The sequence below is a fragment of the Drosophila innubila genome (assembly GCF_004354385.1).
Source record: "Drosophila innubila isolate TH190305 chromosome 2R unlocalized genomic scaffold, UK_Dinn_1.0 1_C_2R, whole genome shotgun sequence".
Lineage (NCBI taxonomy): Eukaryota > Metazoa > Arthropoda > Insecta > Diptera > Drosophilidae > Drosophila > Drosophila innubila.
This window is the reverse complement of record NW_022995374.1, coordinates 16,180,209-16,199,394: the sequence shown is the minus strand read 5'-3', so window position 1 is coordinate 16,199,394 and position 19,186 is coordinate 16,180,209. Positions and strand designations below refer to the sequence as shown.

Sequence of the window (19,186 nt, the reverse complement as noted above, 5' to 3'; positions counted from 1 at the left end):
TCGATTTTAACTTGAATAAAATTTTAAAAATTATATGATACACATTCGATTTGATTACGTTTTAATTAACTTTGAGTCATTTTTAAAATAAATAGAATTCAACTAGAAAATAAATATGTCATTTTTAATATAAAGTGTTTTATTACCATTGAGTTTATTCTTAGTTAAATTAAGTTAATATTTATTTTAACATTGTTTCTGGTTAAATCCAGTATTGAAATATTTATTTTTTATATGCAATTTTCTCCAAGTGTACAACTACATAAGCAACTACAACAACAAGATGGCTGTGTCTCTGTTAATCAAATGAGCGCGCGAGTCCATTTCAATTAGCGCGTCGCGGCCGTGGCTGAGGCACCGACTGCGACTGCGACTAGCCAGAGAGAGCAAGAGAGCGTTAGCAATGAGAGCGCAATAGTTTTTACGCTCATTAGTAGGCGCTCATGTTGCTGCTGTTGCTGCTGGCGGTACGCGATTCTTGGCGCTTGCACACGAAGTGCGCTTCGGCGTGTTCGCTTGATCGCGAACGTCGATAACTGACAACGACGATGGCAGCACAAAATCATTGACCTCATTTTTTTTCGTCATGCGAATACACGCACACACACATACGAAAGATACTTAAGTATATTTATATGACAAATAGCTGTTGCACTTGTATGCGAATGCAAGACTTAAAAATCGTCAACTGAACTGACAAAGTTAGCAACTGTTATCGTTCGCTTTTTAATGCACTCATTTGCTGTAGGTAAATATTGCGTATGTATGTGTTTATGTTATTTTTATTTTTGTTGTTGTCCTTGAGCTTAGGATAGAACTAAATTATGTCATATAATAAAAAGCATCGAATAACAGCAACCCTAATAAAACGACACTCACCACCCCTTAAAATATCTCAAATCTCATTCGGAATTTACCAAAAACTCATTGCGAATGCGAACAAAAGAAATGCAAATAATAAGCTCTGACCGGGCAAAACAATTGTGCAAAAAGCACGCACACACGTCGTAGCAGAGGCAACAGCAGCAGCGACAGCAGCAGAAGCTGACTTTGGGCTGGCCCTGTGTTTACACCGGTAACAGCTTCAGACAGAGTCCGACGTCAACGTCAGCGTCAGCGTCGTCGTTGTCGTTGTCGGCATCGTATTGCTGTCTGCAGGGGTAAGGTCATGTACTTGAGCTTGCAATGCTTGCAATGGCACGTAAAACTGTGCAGAGAGACTGAGAGTGAGAGAGAGAGAGAGAGAGCGGGAGTGTAAGATGTAAAGTGGTGCAGTCATATGCACATTGACAGCTTTGTCCTTGCGGTTTACTTTTTTTTTTTTTTGGGCCTGCACCAGTGACCCAAATTGCTCAAAATTACGAGTTGAGTTCAAAGCCACTCAAAATAACCGTACTAAAAGCTACAGCTGTTATTGAGGTGCTCTCAATTCGAAAACGATTGAGATTGTTTAGTAAAGAAAGTTAGCTTGTGATATATATATTTTAAAAAATACTAAAACGCATGTATTATTGGCATTCATTTAGTATTTCCTCATGATCATTTAAAGTGAATTGATAATCGTTTATTAGTTTATGACTGGTTTTTCAGTATACTTCATTTTAATAAATTAACATACTTTATGAATAAACATAAAAAATATAATATAATCTTGTCATCAATTCCCGATCTTGTTCTTAATTAAAAAAGTAACTGGCTTGCATTTAGTAGGGAAGTATTTAAAACTTGAAATTAAAAATCTTTTAAAACTGCATTTCAAAAGACTTTTAAATCTTATTGAGTTTTAAAGAAAATCTGACAAGATTTTACAAAAATATTCGTTTTTATTTTTGAAATATCTCTTAGAACATGCTTTTAAGAAGCTGTATATATTTAAATTTTTAAGAAAATCTGACAAGTTTTTACCAAAATGTATGGAAATAAGCTTGTAAATAGATGTAACTTTTTTTTTTTCTAAACCATTACATGACCTGACCATGACACGACTCTGACAATGTCGAACAGAACAGGGATATCGAAAATAACCGTGTCACCGTGTAAGGGACGCGACAATCTATCGATTTCCGGCAACAGCAGCCCTGTTCCTGAAACTGCATGCCCCTGACATCAGACAATTGGGTCACAGTATATGCAAATTGGCCTGAAAACGCTCTGACCCGGTTTCCACTTGCCAGAACGAGGACGAGGACGAGGTCATTTGTCCCAGCCGAAGGTCAGTTAGGCAACAGCACTAAACTCTCCTGACGTCATTGAGTTGCATCGACGTGCAACAAAATGTTGCAGCACAAGAGGTAAAAATCTTCCGAGTTGCGTTGCAAGTTCAACAGCAGTTTTTCATTTTTCCCAATTCTCGATTGTGTACAACGGGAAGGGGGCAACTAAATATAGAACAGCTTGAGGTAGGTTCAAGTTACAACACCCGCCCTTATGGTTGCACATTGCCACTGAGTATATATGTATGTGTGTGTGTGTGTGGAATGCAGCCTTCCATGACGCAGCCTGATAAAGTCCGAAACAACGAACAACAATAATTGCAAGCATGTGTGTGCATCTGTGTGTTAGTATCTGTGTGCTTGTATCTGTGTGTTTTGTTGATTGTTGCATGGACCTCTTTAAGTGCTCAATTCCCCCTGTTGTGGCATGCAACTCATAAAAAGCGCATCATAAAATGGGCATAATAAAATTTAATTAGTGCAACGTACATCAACTGTAGGGGGCGTGGCACAAGTGCGTTGAGATGGCAAGCAAAAAATAAATAATTAAATATGTTGTACTATAAATTTAAAGTTACGATCTTAGTATTGAAAGTATGTGGATAGCTATAGCAAAAATGTCTAAAACTTGAGTATTATTATTTTTTAAATATTTAAATAATACTCAAATTGACATTACCTAACATTAAGTTAATTTTAAGACTTTAAACTTTAATTTTAATTAAACCTAAATTTGTTATATGTTTAGTTATGAATTAAAATTAGTTATAATAAAATTTAGTTGTTATGTTTACACCACTTTGTTTATAATTGAATTTAAATTCTAATTAATTATTATTTCTTGATGGTTCTTAGTCGACGTTAAAAAAAATAATAATAATGATATATATATTTTCGGAATTGTTATATCTTAAATTTCCTTAATCCTATCACTAAGAACTCTGTTATTATTTTTTCGAAATATTTACAACTAAATAGACTTACAGATAAAATGGATATGTAACTTTTTTTTTAAGATATTGATTATAAAAGATAATAATGTGTTGTATAAAGACATATAATATTTGGAAAATTTAAAGCTTATCGGACGCTCAACCAACCAACATCTTGACTTTCCCTATTATTTCTCTTTAAAAATCTTTTCTTGGTATTTTTTCGAAATACTTAAACTAAAAGTAAAGTGCACTTTGTGTTTATAACACTCGTATTATGTTGATAACCCACTAACCTGATGAAATGGAATTTGCTGAATCACTTCGCGGCGTGTGTTGCATGCCCATGCCCATGGGTCCGCCCATAATGTTGTTGTTGTTGTTGTTGCCAACAATTCCTGTTGTTGGTCCGCCGAGTCCATTTGAATTGCCATTCGTGTGATGTAGCGAATTGAGGCTCATGCCACTCATGATGCCGCCCATGACACCTGCCCCATTCTGTTGCTGTTGTTGTTGCTGTTGCTGTTGTTGCATGTTGGGCGTTGTTGAATTGATGAGACTGTGACCATTTTGTTGCAACTGTTGCATGCCATTAACCAGACTCCCCATATTATGTCCATTGGTCAATGAGCCCAGATTTGTGGCACCGGGAACATAATGTCCATTGCCATTCATAGAACCATTACTATTGTTATTGTTATTATTATTATTATTAATATTATTTGTGTTATTGTTGTTGTTGTTGCTGTTGATGGGTATTATGGTTGTTTGGGGTGGCAGCGTGCTGGAACAACCGTGCATGGCGACTGTGATGACACCCTGTTGCTGGCCATTTCCATGCCCCAATGTGTTGCCATTAACATTGCCATAGACGCTGCTGGCATCGTTGCCACATAGCCAGAGCTCCTGTTCACCATAGTCATGGGAGTCCAGCGATGAGGGCGACATATTAATGCCCGATGGCAGGACTAATCCATTGCTCGAAGAGGTCACCTCCGAGGAGGATTCCTCCTGTATGCGCAGGAAGCCGCCATTGTTCGACCAGCGTCGTTTCATCATTTGGTAGCCGATGGTCGCCGTTGTGCTGCTGTTTTTAATTCAACTTCCTCTTAAATAACCTGCGGACAAATTGTGTCCCTTGTCCTGAATTTCTCACTTCAAAGATACGTTCCTCTTTCTGTAGAGTTGCTTTTGAAGCGACCTCTTTGAGGATTCTCTTCTTTGATATAGATTCAATTGATTTTTCTGTATATATTTTGTTTTTAGTATTTTTTACGCACTTGCTTGCGTTCAAAATACATTTTTATGGCGTTCTTCGAGCGTCTTTAACAATCAAATGCTGCAAAATGAAGATTTGTTAGTCCCACACTTTTGATTTCGTCAAGCTAGGCAAACTCGTTCACATTTTGTGGTCAGTTTTCAAAAAGAGAAAAAAAAAATAAAAACACTTCCTAAACTTAAACAAGTTCAACGCACTTCGCCTCGGAAGCTCATGAAATTTTCATTTTCATTTAATTGCAAATTTTCGCCTTGCCTTGAACCCGAAAAAGCAACAGAAATATAAAAAAAGAACAAAAAAAAAGAAAATAAAAAATTAAGTAACCACAACAGAAACTTAATTAATTTCGAAACACAGTCAAAAGAAATTTATATATAAATCTAATTTCCAGTTGTGTTTAAATTAAACACGAGTTTCAGTTTATTATCTTGCTGACATCTTTTTATTTTCAAGAACTGAACCAGTTCTCTTCTTTCTTGAAACAATAGATTGCAACTATTGATAAAAAAATTCTCAAAAATTTATTATCATATGCATAGACCATAATTTTGTACGCAGCCTTAAATTAATCAAAGTCAAAGCCATTCCTGGAAATGTCAACTAACCAACTAAAAGTTGTCTAGTTCTCAGACAAAAAGAAACGAGCAGGGGTAATAGATCTTTATCCCATTCCTTATATCCTACTCGTAGTCTATCCTATTAATGATTGTCAATCAATCAAATTTTCAGCATTTTATCAACAAGTATTACTACAACTAATCAATTTTATTTCCCTATTTACCGATAGAAATAAAAAAAAAAAAAAACTACGTTATTGGATGGGGTTGGACCCCGAATAGTTTGGAATTTTATGTATGTGTCTATCCCTTGAATTTGTACACTTGTCGCACTTATCTAAATATTTTTACAATCATTTGTTTACACATTTGTATGTTCAGTGTTTTTTTTTACTAACTCAAACAAACAAACGTCGCCATGAAAAATATTATGGATTGTTGAATAGGAAGTTACGACAGGCGGAAAGGTGAGACATTCTTAAAAAAAAAGACGTGCAGTCTATGCAGTTTCATAGATAACTTGACATTCTATAGTTTTGTTGAAGTTCCAGAGAGAAGTACTATAAGTTTGTTACAAATTTTGACTTAAAAAAAATTTCAAAATTCGTTGACTTTTATAATATTGTTATGATGAAAAGATAATGAATCTAATATCAACTAAAATATACTATGATTATTTTTATAAATCTTAAGTTTCATTGATTAAACTGAATAAATAACATTAGATTTCTTTATTTTTCAATCATTTTCTCTGTTTCGCAATTTTTCAAAAATGCAGTTACTTAATTATTAAAGCTTGCTATTAATAGAAATCATTAACATTGCTACTACACTCATTATATATAGATCCAATTGTCAATTTAATTAAGTGTTGTCACAATTTATCCTAATGGGATTGCAATGTTTCATTACAGTGTCACACAATTGTAATGCGACTAATTGAGAGGCATTTAATTAGTGAAAGTTGTAGTAGAAAATAAATTAATGCAACAGGTTTTTCTTATTATTTATTTTTGGTCATGGTCACCGTCTAAGTTGACCCTATCATGAGGATTGCAGTTGAGTCATTTGTGAGATACTCAAACAGGTGATTCATCTGACAGTTGAACTTAAAGTTGAGTCCAAGTAAATACCGGCAACAACAACAACAGTAAGTTAAGTTAATAAGCAAAAGTTTTCGAACGATTTATTTTGTTCAAAGCGCCAAAACTGGTTTTTCAGACATATTGCATACGAGCGAGCGAGAGAGACGTAGAGTTAAAGCAGGGCTTGCTATTGCCATCTTGCTTGCGCAGGCAGCTTAGAACAAAAATTCAGCAACAACAACAACATACACGACCTGTCTCTAAGCTTTCAAAATATGGACTGAGCCGACACAGAACAAGAGAGCGTCAAAAGAGAGCGGGAGAGCGGCAGTGTGTGGTGAGAGTAAGGGCTTTTGTGTGCAAGTCAGGCAGACAACTGGTGGGTGTGTGGCAGAGAGCAAAGGGAGAGTGGGAGAAGGAATGGAAGAGGGGGAAGGTGGTGGCAACGACGCGACGGGAGGCAAACACATTGCTGAGATTTTGGCCCGCATTAAGAAAAAAAAAAAATAAGAAACACGTAAAAACCTGTCGCTCTCGACGTATTTCGTTCAATACAAAAAAACAGGTTGTTCTTTGCAGTTGTTGTTGTTGTTGTTGCTTTTGCTTTGTTGTCTACAAAAATCTTGCCCAGAAGCCGCGCCGCAGCAGAAGACGCAGCCAGTTTACACACACACATACACACACACTACACGCACACACATATTTGGATATACATATATACTTAAATGTGATATATAAACGACATTTAAGGCATTTTTATAGCTTTGCGTGTCTTGTTTTTGCTTTTGTTTTTTTTTTTGTTGCTTTCTGCGCGTTTTTACCATCTTTTTGTTGTTGTTGTTGTCGCTTTTAAAGCAAAAACAACAAAGCCAAAAAGCAAGTGTAAAAAGGCAAAAGCACAAGACGCAGACGCAAACGTCTTTGCCTTTCTATCTCGCCATCTCTCTCACGCTCTTTTTCTCTCTCTCTCTTCCTCTTTCGCTCTCACTCAGTACTCGTGTAATTACCTCAGCATGTAAAAGTTCTTACTTTATTTTGTGTGTAATTTGTCAGCGCTTCTGTTGTGAAATTCGTATTGTTGTTGCTGTTGTTAGTCAGCAATTTGTTACGCGTGTAATGCGTTTGGGCAGCGTGAAGCTTAAAGCTTCAAGCGTCAAGTTTCAAGAATGGCGGTTGTATAACAGTGCCAGGAATGGATCAGGGATCGTTACGTCATGAGAATCGCAAAGAAGGAATTATAAAAACTCCAAATTTTGATTGAAGAACTTAATAATTGCAAATAACAGATTTTAAATGAAAGAGTCAAGCTCATATAAAAAAAATTACTTTAATATTCTGTAGAGCTTAAGCTTTTAATTCAAGTTTTTCATTTTTACATATTTGCTAGAACAAACATTGGAATTATGGTTTAATATAATATTCTCTCTTCGACATTTTTCTCCTAAATTCCTGAAATTCAAAGTCCTTTCTATTTAGAATTTCTCCATTCAACATTTATAGAGTTTACTGCATATTGAACTCCTTTTGAATAATTGAACTATTCGGAAGTATTCACAAGTATGTCAAAGTCTGGCACGCGATTGTCATTTGGATTGAGGAAGGAAAAGCAAAAGAATTGAAGGTATTCAAGTTTCCCATTCCATTCAATACGAAAGGCAATAAAGTTTATTAACAACGGAAGGAAGGAAAAAAGGGGTTGTCACTCTTTGCAGGACATACGTAGCCCAATTGTTGGAGCGCAAAAAAAAAAAGAAAAGGGAAAGAAAAACAATTAAATTTCCGCTTGCTGGGCTTGTCCAGCTAAGCAAAGGCTCCCATTAATAGGCCTACGATATGCATAGACATACACTCACAGCACACACACACTGTGACATGTGTACACACATGGATCCTTTTAATTTCCTGCTGTTATTTTTATGCACGTTGTGGAAACGCCGCGTGATTTTTCCATTTGCCAACATCTTGACGGGGTATGAGAGGGAGCTACTCTCTGTCTAACTCTGACTCTAGCTAGATGTATACATATATATATATATGTGTGTGATGCACACATGTGGCATATTCCCATAAACAAAACACAACTGTGACATGTGTCACATGGACATATACACACACATACAGAAAGAACGCTTTGCCTTGCCTCAAGCAAAGTAATCTAATAATAATGCACAGGGAGAAAGAGAGCGAGACATGGGGAAAAGTGAGTGAGAAAAAGTGTTCACTACTTTGAGCTAATGTTTCTCAATGAAAATACACAACAAGAAACGTAGAAAAAAAGGCTTTTATGCCCATACACTAATGACTGTCATTGAAATTGACTTCCTGTTGGGTTTTTGTGGACCAAAACCATATAAAAACATGTGTTACATATTATATAGATGCTATATGACTAGACATAGTGGGTATATTATGCTATATCAACTTTGAGATGATAAAAGCAAAGAGTAAATTAATTCTTTACTCAAAAATTCTTTTTCTAAGCATTGTTAAAAAAATAAAGGAATACAAATAATATTGAAAAAATTATATATCTAGATTAATATGAGTATATCATCGAAATCTTAGTAAATCCAAGTCTTAGACATTTTCTGGACCTACGAAGCCTTATCATTTTTTTTCGCTAGGTATTTACTAGTCTATCAGCTGTATAATATAAAGAATGCCGTATTTGCTTGATTTGCTTTTACCATCTGGCAGGTAAACAAATGAAACATGTCAACTGTTGCATCAACTCTTGGGTCTCAATCATTATGATGGAGTGTTATGAAGTTTTGATCGAATATGAGTTCAGATACAGGAAAGTTCTTCAACTGACACTCGAAATTCATCAGAAGCAGACCAAAAACACAGTTGACCTCGTTTTATTTTCTTTCTTTCTTTCTGTCTGTCTTTCTTTTATGGTTTGTGGTAAGGGAACTTTTGTTTTTGTTTGCAGTTTCTCTGCTTCTTCTTCTTATTTTTTGGCCCCTCTCGATGACTGAGTGCAAACACACGTGCCCAAAACTTTAAAGACCGAAACCCCAAAAAACCGCACACAAGTATATACCATATAAACACATATATATATATAGTATAAACACATATATATAGTATATTGTCCGACTGACAACTTAACGGTTATATTTTCTGTGTGCGTCTCTCGTTATAAACACATAAAAAAAAGGTATAAAAAAATAACCCAAGACAAACTGGTTGCGCTTTACTTTTCCGCGAATTTTTTTGTTGGTATTGTTTTTAATTTTTGGTGTTTTGGTTTCTTATGAGCTTTGCTGATTTGGTTAAACGTAAAAAATTGTGCCATTCAATTGACACATATTGAACACTCGTAAACAGCTTAACAGGTAGCTAAAAAACTCGGCAACAGGTGAACCTACATATAAAACTACTCAAACCCTCATCAAACTCAGCCAATAGTTATGGCTATTGCTTTTTAATATTTCACATATCTTCTTATATATTCAATAAACTTTTTATTGATTGAACACAGCTGTGGGTTCTCAGTAGGCTTATGCTTATGATAATACCATTGGGAACTCAGAGAATGCTATAAAATCATTTGCATGTAAGTCCTTTTGCCTTAATTTCTGCATTAATAAATGTCCGCCTCAAACCAATTAATTGTAAAAACAAGCAGAAAAATAAAGTTTCTGGTATACAACGAAACTTAAATACTCTAACCATAAACACAGAGATATTTCGTTGAACTTTGTAGAAGTTGTTCAGAGATTTTGAATTAACACTATTTTCATTTCAGTAGATAGAAAAAAACAGATATATATCTTTATTTTATTTATACTTTTTTATATTTAATGTCTATAAATATAGTCTCAATATTCCTACTAGCTTTTAGACTTGAAAAAAAATTAAATAATTTAACTTTCAGTTCAAATTTTCAGTTTTTGCATCTAGTTCAGTTCATTTCCTTTATATTTTTTCTTGCTTCTAGTCCTTATTTATAATTATTTGTTTCCTTCCAGCTTCATAATATTATAGATATACCCTATGCATAGGCATAAATAAATTTTATAATGGTCAACTAATGTTTTCAGGCCCTCCTTTTTTCTGAGTCTCCTTCTCTTTTTCTCCCACAAAAAAAAATTTAAAAAAAATCACTTTTAAAAAGAGATTTATGGCATTGTTTTGCGCAATTTTCAGCTTTTTATGAAATGAGAAAAAAAGCACTTAATTGCTAGAAATTTTGTGACAAGACACGCGTTTGGATTAACGCTGGAAGAATTAACAATTCATGAAAATAAAATGAAATTGATGTAAGCACTGGCAGATGCGCTGTAATCAGATAAACTGTCTATTTATTTTTTAAATATATCGATGATTTTACAAAAACTAGGAAATAGTTTTTAAAATATTTGTCAAAATTGAAGAGCAATCACAAATCAGACAGTCCTTTTTAAGAAGTTATGAAAATATTTACAGGGTATTCACATTACTAGCAGCAAATTCAAATATCTCAAAATGCAAAGAAAATAAAAAATCATTTATGTTGCTACTGAAAGACAAGCGAATAGATTTATTTATTCAAGTTCTTTGCACAACGTCTGGCGCACTGACACAAATTATGCGAAAGCAATAGAAATAAAAACAACAATATAAGAATCAAATAGCGGTATATCTTATAGATACAGATACAACCACAGCTACAGTTATAGACATTGTCATAAGCAAATTGGCAGCAACCTTGAGGCTTTTCAAAAACTATTCAATAATAAATATAAATATCAATAATACTCGTATTAGTTGAATCGAATGCCAAAAAACCAGCCAAAAGACTGCGCTTGAATCATTTCCTTTTCCGGTTTCGCGGCGTTTCTTTTTGGCGGCTCATTTTACTTCTTTTTGTTGCTTTTTTTGTATGTTATCGATTTGCATTTATTATCAATTTAATTTGCATACGACATCAGGTCTGACCTTTTGGAAAGTTCTATAAAAATAGTCGAAAATTTGAAAATTAGTTTTCGACGGAAAGTAAAGCAAATCTAATCTGAAGAACTCGACATGTCTTAATCAATGCCTTTTGTCTATTTACATAAATGTATCTTGAAATTTGCAAATGCAAATTGAATTGCAAATCAAAACTGGTTCCATATTAAGTAGAAATGATAACACAAACTGCTTGAAAAAATGATAATGAATTCAACTCATGTTGGACACATTTCGATGTGTTGCTTTTCAATCAGAATCCGAATTAAAACTATCAGAAACTAATATTGAATGTCTACTCTTTTAAGGTAGATCACAGTAGTTTATCGATATTCCACATATTTTTAGTTTCTTCCTTTTTTATATCTATATTATTTCATTTACAAAATGAGCTATCATTAATTTACTCTGTTATTTTTGCACCTTTTACGCGTGTCTCATTAATTATATAAATATTGGCAACCAGAAAATAATAAAATGCTATACGAGTATGTGAACTTTACCATATGTATTCGTATAACAGATTATAACAGTTTACGACCTTGAGTGCTGTTTTGTATTGGTCAAATGCTAACCAAAAATTATAATTAATTCATTTATCAACGTTTTAAGTATGATTCATATAAATCTGGTTTAAAATATTTGAGTTAAGTTGAGGTCATTAGCTTCTAAAGGGGGTACTGAAGACAGGACACTAATACCTTTAATTTCGTATTATTTTAATATATTAAATGAGGGATAAGTTGTAGATACATGTGGAAAGTCCATTGGTATCGACTGCGAAAGTGTTGACAACCCAAGTTGCAAGTGGATTGTGGATTGTGGACTGAGCAATGTGAAAGCGTTCCATTGAAACTCGTTTCGAGCGCCGCGCCGCTTTTATGGCAAAAGACTTTGCTAATTAATGCCACACACACAGACACAAAAAAATATATACATTGTAGTTGCAATCGCTCTGGTTTTTCCAGCGACAGATAAAATTAAAATTGAAAAAATAAGAGCTGCAGACTCGCATGCTGCACAATGAATGTGCAGACAGAGAAAGAACTGCAAACACTCGCACTCATTCACACTCAAACACTCACACACACATCATACTCACAGACTCACATTCACACAGGTAGTCAGAGGAAACGCACAGAGCCAAAAACAACTGAACCAACTGACAAGATAAGACACATTGGACACAATGAAAAAGGGAACCTGTTTGATGTGATATGCAATTGTCTGCCTTTTCTTCTGCTTCCTCTGCTTCTTCTTCTTTTAAGGGTAGTTTATGGTTAAGAGAATACCTGTATCTGGAATAAGTACTCTACTCTGCCGTATGACTCATGACGCTGTCAGTCATGGGATGCTGTTGTGATCTAAAAAACTATAAAATTGACTTATTGATTGGACTGTAGTGCTAGTTACATTGAACCAGCATTGACCCAGAGACAGGTGTTTGATTGATTTGAGTCATTGGGGGTCAATTGATTGTCAGGGTAACTAGGAAATAGTTATAGCTAACTGTTTTAAATGTTACATCACACTATTAGGCAAAATTTTTAGTTTATAGCAATTGCCAGCTTTATAAAGTACCCTATATATTAATTTGAACGTTTCCATTACTATTTTAAAGACATTTTAAGCTTTGATTAGTGTTGCTATAAATTTTTATAGCAACCTTAAAAGTGTACTTTATTAATTATGATGTTTCTATCATTAAGTTTAATACGTGTTAAACTTAGATTAGAGTTGCTATAATTTTATAGCAAGTTAGAAATGTGCAAAACTGTATCTATTTATTTTGTTAAACATTAATGAATGGCTTGTATAGCTTATCAAAGCTGCTATAAAATGTATGACAAATAATAAAGTAGTGCAAAACGTAAATTTATGACTTGGCAAGGCTATAAAAGTTGCCATAATTTTATAGAAATTCATTCTAAGTCACAGAAATGCGAAGATCAGTAAAGTAACTGCCAAAATAGCACACTGAATGATTTTTAGACAGAGACGAGCCCATTAAAATCAGAGTTTATCAATGCAATGCGAGAAGAACACTTTGGAATGTCCGCCTAAAGCAATACATTAACACATACACACACATGTGCACACACACTCACATCAACACATATCTATTTGCATAAAATGGCATTAAAATTTGCCATTTTGCCAACTTTAATGTACCATAAAACAAACAAGCAACAACGCCATAGGAAACAAGTAACTTTTTTCTCTTTCCATCTCTATTTTTTTAGTACCAAGAAATTGTAGCAAAAGAGAAATAGCAAATAATTTAATGTGCAAAAAAAAAAACAGAAAAACTTGCAGACAGGTTGCTTTGTCAGAAGAACCACAGACCCTACCCTGTAAGCGGAGCTTAAGCATTATGACTAACTACAGCGAGGGAGGAGTTGGAGGAACGAGGGATAGGTGGAGGGACTCCTCAATGCGACAGGCAAATTAATTGCTAGAGAGCCAAACTAATGTGGGCCTGGTTAATGTGGCTTTTGGGATCATTAGGCGCCTAGAATTAGGCAATAGAAATGAAAGCAGAGCACCAAGCACATTTTTAATACTAATTGAAAAAAATAAAGAAAAGACGAAGAAGACTGTAATAAAGTAAAATGAATAAGGAGATAACTAAAATACGTAGGAAAAACTAAAGACACGCGCCGCATTTTTTCTATTTTCTATTCAAAACAATTAGAAGGGAATCGTGTTCATTATCATGATTAGCATACAAAAACAACATGATTATCATTAACGTCATTCTTGCTTTGTGTCCTTACACCACAATTGTGGCTATCAATTTTTCTTTTTATTTTGTTCGCCTGTCCAGTCACAGGGACACGACGTTTGATATGTTCCTTTCCTCCCTTCTACCATCAAATTACTTATATTACAATTCTTTTGTTTGCTTCATTTAATCCATGGATTATAGGTAACGGTAAGGTAAAGACCTTAATTGAATACTTTAATAGTTAATGTGAATTCGTAAATTCTCATTAATAATGCATTCAAATTGAGTAAAAAGACAATTCTATTATAGGTAAATTATTATATACTGTTATAAGATTAATACACAGTTTAACTTCTCTAAATATTTGTTCTGCTTTAATTCGCTTCTCTAATTCAAAAAACAACACTGTTAAACTTCTCCAAAAAAATTACCCCTCTGGCAGATTAAAGTATACAAATATCTTTTATAGTGTATCTATTGCCAAGAATTTTATAAATCAAATCCCACTTAAAAGTCAATAAGCATCGCAATTTATTTATATGTTGGTTGCCAATTACATGTCCAAGTTGAAGCTCAATATTCCACTTATAGCTACGCAATTTGTATCTGAGGGATACATTTGTACAGTGCGAATGTGTGTGCGTTATTGTACATAAAAATAAATTTACATTTCAGCGAATGCGCTTTAATTGGCCGTCTGTCAGTTGTCATGACAATAATTAATGTATTACCAATTTATGTACATAAACATGTGTATTTTGGGGCCTACATCATTGTATCTGTATCTATTGTATCTGTATATCGCTTGATGCTGTGTGTGAGTTGTATGTATCTTGGCATAGAAATGGCTTCATCTTGTTTTTCTCACAAAATAACTTTTCGCTTGGCCAACATTTTTTTTAAATATTTTCTTTCGTTGCTTCTTGTTTGAACTGGACAAAATGGAAATGCGTAGCGTGTTTTTCTAGTTGGACGCATGTTCAATTGATGGAATGGTTGACAGCTCAAATGGAATCAAAATACACAAATCTCAACGAGACGACAGCTCAATTCACTTAAGAATTGGTTGTAGAATGAATTTAGAAAGTGACAAATCCATAGTTACGCAATTATAGAAACTGAAAATTCATATTTTTACTCTGATAAGTTTGTTTTTACTTTTTTATTCTTTAAAAAAATATCATAATTAATTCCGTATCTTCAATATTAACCATCCAATTTAATCCATTAATTTTATTCTTTTATTTTACTTTCTCATTATTAATTTTTTTCTTTAAGTATTTATTTTATTTTAATAAAAAAAAATGGTATGACCACAAAATATAGCGTTTCTTTACTTTCTTTCATTCATTTTCGACGAGTTTGCCAGCTTTATTTATTATTTAAAAACTCAACTCACCGTTAGCATCTATATAATGCGCCAGTTCAGCTACTAATCCATAAAGGTTGTTATCCATTTACAAAAGATATTTATATAATAATCCAAATATTCTTTTCTTTTTGTGACACTAATAATTCTTGAATTTCTTTTGCTTTTTATATGATTTTTGAGACACTGTAACTTTTGTGCTGCTTTTCAATTTGCACCATTTGTTAAAAAAGCACTTGGGGAAACAACTGTTAAAAACTGGAATCACTTTGATGCGGGCAGAGAACGAAACGAGATGAGACGAAACGAAACGAAACGAAACGCGAAATCAGTCAATCAGTCAGTTTGTCAGTTAGTCAATGAGGCAGTAGTCGGCAGACAGGCAGTAGTCGATATATCTGTATCTTCTTCTTCTCCTTTTCTCACTCTTCTCACTCTTCCTGCTCTCGTACTCCTTGCTTTGAAGACCGCAGGACATGCGTTATAATGGACTAGACAGAAGAGACAGACAAACTGTAGACGTTTGTCTGACGTCGTTGTTTGTTGTTGTTGCTCTTTCTCTTGCTCTTCCTGCTCTTCTTCTTGGCTGCGCTGCCCCCGTTGATTACGTAGCGCAGTCAATGATAAACGTTGCCTCTGTTGTTGTTGCTGTTTTGGCTGTTGTTGATGTTTGATAGTTCTCCCGTGTTTATGTGGTTGTGTGTGTAGGTGTGTTGTTGGTGGTGTGTTTGCTTTCACTGTAAAATGTTTAGATTCATGTGCGTTTTTATTTACACATTTCGTCTTCGTTTTGAATTTTTTTTATTTTTATTTTGATTCTTATAGTTTTTTGTGTTGGATTGCGGCTATTTTAAAAGCATGCCGCATGCCGCGACTTGAGTTGCACTCACAAAACTATTTTTTCCCCACAAAATATTTGAAATCGAGCAACTTTATTTGCTATAATATCTATATATATTTATCAACTTGTTCAGCTACAATGCATTTGCACTTTCTTGTTTTGGTTTTTCTTTTGTTGTATTATTATTAAATTGCACTTGTTGTGTGTTTAACAATTTTTATTGTATAGAGAATATATTTTTTGTATATTTATTTTTGTTTCAACGCGTGTTATAAACAAAAGTTTCAGAGAAACCGTTTTGCTATTAGATATTATTTTTATTAATATTAATAATTTTTTTTTTTAATTTGTTCAAAAGCAAACCGCAAATAACACAACGAACGAACGAGCGAACGGGAGAACGAACCGTTAACGACAAAGTCCAAACAAATACTAAATGTTATTGCTCTGTTAAATTCAAAATGATGAACTTCATCGAAATTCACCACGAAATCCACCACCGCCAATAAGAGAATAAGTCAGAGAGAGAGAGCCAGTGACAGTGAGAGAGAGAGCAACCCATACCAGTGCAATTAGCTCTCACAAAAGTCGAAAACGGAATCACCGCTAAAGTTAAATGTGAAGCGCAACCCACAGGCATGCTCTCACAGATACACTCACACACACATACGCTCACATAGCAAGAGCGAGTGGCTTGAATGAAAATGCCGATGCAATCGTCCGCTGCTCTTTGTATTGCCTCTCCAGCACCTTACACACACACACACGCAGTGATTCTTCCCCCCACAGCTGTATGTATGTATGTGCTTACACCCACATTCACAAATAATGAGGCGTGTCTGCATTTGTGTGCGTGCCTGTGCCATCATCGCTTTCCTTTATATTTGCCTCCTTTTAATATCTGTTTTCTTTTTATTTTCGTTGATTTTTTTTCATATGTGTGTGTGTGTTTTGTTCGCTCTGCTGTCGTCGCTGCCGCTGCTGCGGCTTCTGCTGTCGCCGCCGTCGAGTGCACAAGTGCAAATTCACACGTACATTCGAAATGTGTTCGCACAGTGGCACAAAAACGATTATAAACATTGCCAGACGGGACGACAGCTTGCTGAAGAGACAAGGGCAAATACAAAGTTGGGAAGTTGTCGACTCTGTGATGGGAACCGAGACGATGGAATTTTCTAGTATGTACATCTGTATTGTACATACATATTGATGCATATATGTATGTACATATGTATTTACATACATACTTATTTGCATACCATGCATGAAAATGAATGGAAATGGAAATTTGTAAACACAGAGCAAGTGAGAGCCAAGGGAACATAACGCTTACTTTTGAATAGTGGAGTTGGATTTGAGTCTCTTTGCATAAGTGCATATTTACATATTTATTTATGCAGTTAGAAATTATAATTAATTAGGCAATATATAGTCTTCAATATCACTTTTAAGATCTTGAGGATCTTTTATCGGCAAATTTTCTCTATTTCAAGGAGTATTATTTGTGCTTTGGCATCTTAATCAACTCTAGTCTATTTTTTACAAATAGACTAGATTAAGATATTTTTTTAATATTTAGTAAAACAAATATTATATTAGATAATACAATTATATGGTCTTCCTTCTTTTGATAATCATTTGCCCAAAAATATTCAAGAAATCTTTTAGAAAATGTTTTTGTCATTATCTACTCTTATTGAGTTATATTTGAATTTAAGCCTCTTGGATCTGCTTTCTTGTCAATAAACTGTTCTACTATACCAAACCGTAAGACCCAGGAAGCTGATATTTTCATACAACGTAGCTGAGACTATTTGATCGAGCACAACTACAAAGTAATTACTACAAATACACTTAAGTGCAGATTGTATAACTTTCCCACTTAAGCGCTATATCCTTCATAGTGTATATTAAATACAAATTGAACTAATTTCAAATACAACAAAAATAGTAACGTATCGATAACTGAAATGTTTGCCTTGAAGTAAGCAAAGTATGAGACATAGATACAAATGTATTTACAACTACAATCACACTGACAAGACGTGCTAAGACGTAATTGATGAAAGGCAAAGATCTACAACAGTAACAACAGCAACAACAACAACAACAACAAAACCCAAACAACAATAACAAATTCAACTAAAGTATTCTACGTAACGCAACAGACGGCGACGTATGAAATTGCACATTTCAAATACAATGTGGTTAAAAAGCAAGCGCAGAGCGCATACAAACAGACAAACACAAATATATGCTGACATACATACATATATGTAGATAGTGTAGAGAGGGGTGTGGTGTGAAGCCCTGCAGATAATTGTAGACAGTCTGTATATATATGAGCTTATCTGTGTTTGCTTGCTGTATGTGTGTGTGAGTGTGTGTTGAGTTAACGCTGGGCAAGTTCAAGTGTAGAATGCAATAGAGCGCTGCAAGCAGCGACTGCGACAGCGGCAGCGGCAGCACTGCAGAGAGCGAGAGCGAAAGCGTCGTCTACGCATACGCATAGAAAAAAGCCGGCAATAGGCAAGGGCAATAGGCAATGCTAGATAGTAAGAGAGCAATAGAGCGAGAGAGAGAGAGAGACAGCGTTGCAGCTTTGCAGCTCTAGCATTTGAGTGTGTGTGGTGAATTTGGCATTTGGCAGCTTTTGGGGTTGGCTAGACACATTGAACCACAAAAGTTCAAGATGAAAATACAAAATATCAACAATGACAGCTGAGTAAAGTAGTTTGCTGCCCATGGTGAGGGAGAGGGGGGGGCTCTCTCTCTCTCATAGTCACCCACTCTCTTTCGCTCTCTGCTACGTCTGTGTCTGTGTGTATGTGTGTGAGTGTGACTCCACTGCTTTGGCCGACTGCCAAACGTTCAGTAGTACACTGGAGCAGTTTGGGTGTGAGTGCAACAGTCTGTGGATGTGTGTGAGTGGGTGACTGCTTTGTGTGTTTGTGTGTGTGTGGCTGTGTATATGCATGCTTAGCAGAACGTGTGAGGGGGTCCATCATGTGCATGTCATGGCTGCCATTTGTTGGGGTAGTTCGCTGCCGGCAAATAGCAAAAAAAGAAAAAGAAAATAACACAGCAAATTACATACAATAAAGCAGCAGCCACAGTCGCCGTCGGCTCATAGATACTGACATATACAGTGGCTCCCAGCTTATTTGACCCACTACTCTAAAATACTACAAATTATAAATGAATTTATCTATTAGATTCTAAAATTTAGAAGAAAGCAAATATA

General features: G+C 34.8%; 1 protein-coding gene across 2 annotated transcripts in view; it reads right to left on the bottom strand.

The window, feature by feature from the left end:
• Positions 1–19,186, bottom strand: part of LOC117783296 (ecdysone receptor) — an 83,850-nt gene that overhangs the window by 34,102 nt on the left and 30,562 nt on the right. The window contains exons 1-2 of one of the 2 annotated variants that reach the window (XM_034620644.1): positions 15,132–16,444; positions 3,442–4,484 (exon numbers count right to left, since the gene is read on the bottom strand). The exons of the other annotated variant lie outside the window; for it this stretch is intronic. Coding sequence (XP_034476535.1) covers positions 3,442–4,204 — 763 coding nt within the window. The 5' untranslated portion in view covers positions 4,205–4,484; positions 15,132–16,444. Of the gene's footprint in view, positions 1–3,441; positions 4,485–15,131; positions 16,445–19,186 lie in introns of those variants that run through there. 2 annotated transcript variants of the gene reach the window in all.